The following is a 6,529-nucleotide window of genomic DNA, read 5'->3' as shown; positions in this document are numbered from 1 at the left end:
GGATACCTTCGGCTCGCTCTCCCCCCCCCTCTCTCTCTCTCTCTCTCCCTGTCCCTCTCCCTCTCCCTGTCCCCTCTCCCTCTCTCCCTGTCCCTCTCCCTCTCCCCTGTCCCTCTCCGTCTCTCTCTCCCTCTCTCTCTCCCATTCTCTCTCTCTCTCTCCTGGATACCTTCGGCTCTCTCTCCCCCCCCTCTCTCTCTCTCTCTCTCTCCCTCTCTCCTCTCCTCTCCCCCCCCCTCTCTCTCTCCTCTCCCTCTCCGTCCCTCTCCTCTCCCTGTCCTCTCTCTCTCCCATTCTCTCTCTCTCCTGGATACCTTCGGCTCTCTCTCCCCCCTCTCTCTCTCTCTCCTCTCCTCCCTCTCTCCCTCTCCTGTCCCTCTCTCTCTCCCCCCCTCTCTCTCTCTCCTTCTCTCTCTCCCTCTCCTCCTCTCCCTTCCCTCTCCCTCTCCCTCTCCCTCTCCCTCTCATGGATACCTTCGGCTCTCTCTCTCTCCCTCTCCCTTTCCCTCTCCCTCTCCCTCTCTCCCTCTCCCTCTCCCTCTCCCTCTCCCTCTCCCTCTCCCTCTCCTGGATACCTTCGGCTCTCTCTCTCTCTCCCTCTCCCTCTCTTACCTCTCCCTTTCCCTCTCCTGGATACCTTCGGCTCTCTCTCTCCCTCTTCCCTCTCCCTCTCTTCCCTCTCCCTCTCCCTCTCCTCTCCTGGATACCTTCGGCTCTCTCTCTCTCTCTCCCTCTCCCTCTCTACCTCTCCCTTTCCCTCTCCTGGATACCTTCGCTCTCTCTCTCTCTCTCCTCTCCCTCTCTCCCTCTCCCTCTCCCTCTCCCTCCCTCTCTCTCCTGGATACCTTCGGCACTCTCTCTCTCTCTCTCCCTCTCCCTCTCCCTCTCTCTCCTCTCGCTCTCTCTCTCTCCCTCTCTCTCCTGGATACCTTCGGCACTCTCTCTCTCACTCTGCTGTCTGCCTCTCCCCTGCTCCCTTCCTGTCCCTCTCCTCTCCTCTCCCTCTCCCCTCTCCTGGATACATTTGGCTCTCTCTCTCTCTCTCTCTCTCTCTCTCTCTCTCTCTCCCCTCTCTCTCCTGGATACCTTCGGCACTCTCTCTCTCACTCTCTCCCTCTCCCTGCTCCCTGTCCCTTCCCTCTCCCTCTCCCTCTCCTGGATACCTTCGGCACTCTCTCTCTCACTCTCCCTCTCCCTCTCCCTCTCCCTCTCCCTCTCCTGGATACATTTGGCTCTCTCTCTCTCTCTCTCTCTCTCTCTCTCTCTCTATCTCTCTCTCTCTCTCTCTCCCTCTCTCTCCTGGATACCTTCGGCACTCTCTCTCTCTCACTCTCCCTCTCCCTCTCTCCCTGTCCCTGTCCCTCTCCTCTCCCTCTCCTGGATACATTTGGCTCTCTCTCTCTCTCTCTCTCTCTCTCTCTCCCCTCTCTCTCCTGGATACCTTCGGCACTCTCTCTCTCTCTCCTGGATACCTTCGGTTCTCTCTACCCCCCCCCCCCCCCCCCATTGGCGCCAGCTCCGAGACAGGGTTGTTGGGAGAAGAACGGTAGAGGGAGAGGTCAAGGGTCACGCAGACACACTTACAGGAAGTCGTCCTGAATGTTGCCATTGAAGGTGCCACAGAGGCCCACCGTGTCGTCCTTCCACCGCTCGTCCACCTGCAGGTAGAGACGGAACTCCCGCCAGCTGTACTGCAGCCGCAGCCCCAGGGAGGTCCGCACCTGCAGGAACATGGAGGACAGCTCCTCGATGTGGAACGCGTCTGGGGGGGAGGGAGGGGGGGGGCCTTGTGTTAGTGGAATGGTGAAAAAATAAGAGACATTTCGTTCTGTAAAGGGCTACCATAACATTTTAAGATAAGATATTCCTTTATTGATCCCCTTGGGGAAATCCAGGCGTCATAGCAGGAGGGGGGAGGGGAGGTACCTGTACATGGTAATGGGCATGGTAATAGTAGAAGACATAGGCAATAAATAGGGATGTCCGATATTATCGGCCTACCGATATTATCGGCCTACCGATATTGGCATTAAAATGTAATATCGGAAATGATCGGTATCGTTTATTTTTTTAAGATTTTATTTTTTTTACATTTATTTAACCTTTATTTACCCAGGCAAGCAAGTAAGAACAAATTCTTATTTTATTTATTGTGAAAAGTATGCATAATGTTGTGTTTTGGGGGGGGGGGGGGAACCCTGCATATATCGGTATCGGTTGATATGGTATCGGAAATTAAGAGTTGGACAATATGGGTATATCGGATATCCGTAAAAAAGACAACATCGAACATCCCTAGCAATAAATAAATAATAATAAACAATAAAACATTTTGATAAGCAGTGTAAATAATTAACTCTGAATATAAGAATATGAGCAAGTGAACAGTATAATCAAAGGTGCAGATCGTGTATCAGTTACAGTATATTATACGTTACAATAAATATGGGCAATAAACACTTAGAATCTGAATATATACTATGAATAAGTAAAGTATACAGTATACGCAGGTGCATTATACATAGGTACCCTAACTGGCATGATATACGTCATACGTTATATGTTGCATTTTTAAACTTGAACTGGTTATTTTTCTTCACAAGGCACTTGGAAAGGTTTCTATACCTGTCCATCAGTGTTAGCATGTTAGCTAGCTGCTAAGAGTGGTGGAGATGGACAGCAATAGGGATTGATATTCATGTCCATTTCATTGATTAACACAACACAAGGATTCGGTGTCACCCGGCCGGTGACATCACATTATTCAAACTCATTAAGGGACCACTTCACCGAACATCTACAGCTAGCACCTTAGCCCTCTCTGTTAGTTTAGCCTCTATAGCTAACACCTTAGCCCCCTCTGCTAGTGTAACCCCTACAGCTAGCATCTTAGCCCCTCCTGCTAGTGTAACCCCTACAGCTAGCATCTTAGCCCCTCCTGCTAGTGTAACCCGTACAGCTAGCATCTTAGCCCCTCCTGCTAGTGTAACTCCTACAGCTAGCATCTTAGCCCCTCCTGCTAGTGTAACTCCTACAGCTAGCATCTTAGCCCCTCCTGCTAGTGTAACTCCTACAGCTAGCACCTTAGCCCCCTCTGCTAGTGTAACCCGTACAGCTAGAATCTTAGCCCCTCCTGCTAGTGTAACTCCTACAGCTAGCACCTTAGCCCCCTCTGCTAGTGTAACCCCTACAACTAGCACCTTAGCCTCTCCTGCTAGTGTAACCCCTACAGCTAGCACCTTAGCCCTGTCTCTACAGCTATCACCTTAGCCCTATGCTAGTGTAGCCCCTACAGCTAGCACACCCCCCACTGCTAGCAGAGTATCTGCAGCTAGTACTGCTCCTGCACGTAGCTTAGCCCCTACAGCTAGTAAGGAATCCCCTGCTAGCGTAGCCCCGGCAGCTAGCAGAGCCTCTGTAGCTAGCAAGACTCCTAAGGCTAGCTTATCCCCCATTACCAGAGCCACACTCAGTGTGGTCACTTTGGTCCCTACTGCTAGGACTACTTTTCTAGCTAGCGTAGCCTTGAGGGCTAGCACAGCTCCTGCTGGCATAGAGCTTCAAGGAGAGTTTCCTGGAATCCATGCGTCGCCATGGGAGGGAGCTGGTCTGGTCTACCATGGAGCCCCCAGGACAAGACAGGGTTCCCGACGCCACAGTCCCAAGAGGAGACGCCGGGCCCCGCTTCCGGGGGGACCCCGGTCCCAGGTCCTACTCCTAGGCTATTGTCTCCACCCCCCTGCTCCAGTCCCCCTCGCTCCCCTCGTCGGCCCTCCGTACCCGGCCCCAGTCCCACTGATCCTGTGCCCTGTTCTCCCCTCACCAGACCCCCCTCTGGTCCTGTTCCCCAGTCCCCCTTTTCCTATGCCCCTCCTGGGTTGTTGTCTCCGCCTCCCAGCTCCGGCCTCCCTCGTCCCCCTCGTCGGCCCTCTGTCGCCGTTCCCAGTCCCACTGATCCTGTGTCCCGTTATCCCTTCTCCAGACCCCTCTCCGGTCCTGTTCCCCAGTCCCCCTTCTCCTATGCCCCTCCTGGGTTCTTTTCTCCGCCCCCCTGCTCCAGATCACCTTGTCCTCGCCCCCTTCGTCCTGGTCTCGTCCCCCAGTTTTTTCCGGGGGGCCCAGCCCCCCACCTTGCCCGTTCCCGGGCGGTCTTATGGGCCTTGCTTGCCATTAATTTGTGTCAGTTGTGTCTTATCAGTCTGTCTGTAATCCTTAGTGTACTCCCCGTCATGTTGTCCATTCCTGTGTTCCTGTTACCTGCTGTGTTCCCTTGTCTGGTCTAGTGTGATGTCTCCAGTGTGTGTGTGTATTTGTTATCAGTCCTGTCTTGTATTTAGTGTCATGTCACTGTAGTCTGTCTGTGGTTCCCCTCAGGTGTCCCTCGTCCAATCAGTGTGTGTATATATTAGGGATGTCCCGATCCGATCACGTGATCGGGATTGGCGCCGATCACGTGCTTTTCAGAGGATCGGGATCGGGAATCTTTTTTAATAAAAATCGGCAGTCAGGCGGCTAGGTGGTGTAGTGGTCTAAGGCACTCGCCACCAGTGTGGAGACGCTAGGATTCGCGTGTTCGAATCCAGCTCTCCACATTGTTTTTCAGTTTGGCTGGTCGTCCGCAGTAATACACATTGGCCGTATTACGGGGAGGGAAAAACTGAAGGGTGGGGATCGAACGTTGTGAACAAGCGACTCCTACAAGTCGGTTGGTGCGCCTGCGCAGTAGAATCAGGAAGTGTCGGGGGCAGCGTGAGCCTCCCACGCGTTACTCCTCGACACTGAGAGGTCGAGCTGCGCAGGTGAAAAGATGCGACTGCTGTTACCTCAAGTACCGGAGGGGACTTGTGCTATGTATGACTTAGTCCACATTGCAGCCGGCTTGTGGGAGGCAAGAAACAGCGTTCGTGACAGGGGAGGGTTGAATTGGATGATACGAAATTGGGATGGGAGAAAATATAGAAAAATGGGAGAAAAAGTGGATCAAAAAAAAAAAATAAAAATCGGCAGTCAAAAAAAGATTTTTTTTTATTTTTATTTTTCAACAAACATGACCATGTTCACGTCTTAAACTCATACGGAGGCCTTAGTTTTGGTTTTAAATTACATATAATATATCATTAATGTATTTATTGTCACACAGAGCAGAATAATTGTCCACAACAAACACATCCCCTTTAATTTACACCGTTGCAACAAACACTTTCCCTTTAATTTTAGACGCTCACATCACAACAACACGTTGCTCCCCGAAACGTTATCCACTGACTTGAGCAGCTGCTAGAGGTTTGTAACTAAGCATTTTAAAATAGAAAGTCAAGCCAGTCCAACAGCAATTGCAATGTTTGCAAGGAGGACATTTCGCGTGGAGGAAAAACTCATGAAGCAGCAGGAGGCGGAGTTTTCAGACTAACTTTTCAGATAACGGCAATTATTTGCTGTGTGACTGAGGATTATCGTCGGCGTTTCAGACCAGAATGGAGCTAATCATTACGTAAGTCGAACACTGAATGTATACTAATGTGCAAACATAAATTGAAACTTTTAATATTTCTCATATGAAGCACATATGAATGTAAATAACAAGAGCCGCCGCGCTCGCGCCCCGGACTATAGGCAACAGAGGGGCTTCTTGCTCCGCCAGTTTCTGACACAAATGCGTCAAAATTGATTACTAATGTGAAAGATCGGATCGGGAACGATCGGAATCGGTAGATATTTAAAATCACATGATCGGGATCGGATCGGGGGCAAAAAAAGGCGATCGGGACATCCCTAGTATATATGTGTGCTCCCCCCTGTCTTCCTTGTGGGTTCATTATTCTGTTTCCTGTATTCTGTCATTCCCGGTTGCTACTCTGTCTCAGTTCATGGTATCCTGTCGTTCGTTTGTATCCTGTTAAATAGTAAGGGCTAGATCCACAAAGAATGGATTGCACGGTGCTAATTGCACCCTTACTTACAATTCATTATGAATTGAAAATGGGGGACCCTGATGTAAACAAGACGAAAGTCTTTCTCTGGTCTGCATCCCCTTAACAATTGTGTGTATTGAGCCGTACTGTATTGTACCCATTCTGCAATCTGTTAATACAATTTTCATTCAATCAATCACATGCGCAGTGATTGATTGAATGAAAATTGTATTAACAGATAGTTTTGTACCCTTTTCCCTGCCAGCTCTGCTGAGGTCTTAGTTCTTGCTTTTTGTACTCTGCTCGCTGCCAGCTTTGCTGTGCCTTTTTGTTCATCCATTTTTCAAGTAAAGTACTTTGAACTCCTGCCTGCTCTCTCTCAAGTCTCTGTCCTGCGTTTGGGTTCCACACCACCCCCACACCGTAACAGTGTTATGTTAATGAAATGAGGTAGATGGAAAAAATAGAGATGAAGATCGCAATAGGGATTGCAATCTTTCCATCTACATCATTTCATTGACCTGTAATCAACACAACACAAGGATTCAGTGTCCCTGATGACATCACTGGTGGCTATTTTCAAACTCATTTACTCTCACTAACTGTCAAACTAAATG

The 6,529-nt window shown here is 50.0% G+C and overlaps 1 protein-coding gene across 1 annotated transcript in view; it reads right to left on the bottom strand.

Annotated features, from left to right (window-relative positions):
• The window catches only part of otog (otogelin), a gene marked incomplete at both ends in the record, with an annotated part of 175,701 nt that overhangs the window by 116,055 nt on the left and 53,117 nt on the right, over positions 1–6,529 (bottom strand). The window contains one exon of the mRNA XM_084337666.1: positions 1,585–1,762. Coding sequence (XP_084193792.1) covers positions 1,585–1,762 — 178 coding nt within the window. The remainder of the gene's footprint in view (positions 1–1,584; positions 1,763–6,529) is intronic.

The sequence above is a fragment of the Notolepis coatsorum genome (assembly GCF_963971535.1).
Source record: "Notolepis coatsorum genome assembly, chromosome: 20".
In the NCBI taxonomy this organism is placed as follows: domain Eukaryota; kingdom Metazoa; phylum Chordata; class Actinopteri; order Aulopiformes; family Paralepididae; genus Notolepis; species Notolepis coatsorum.
This window is presented reverse-complemented; position numbering and strand designations above follow the sequence as displayed.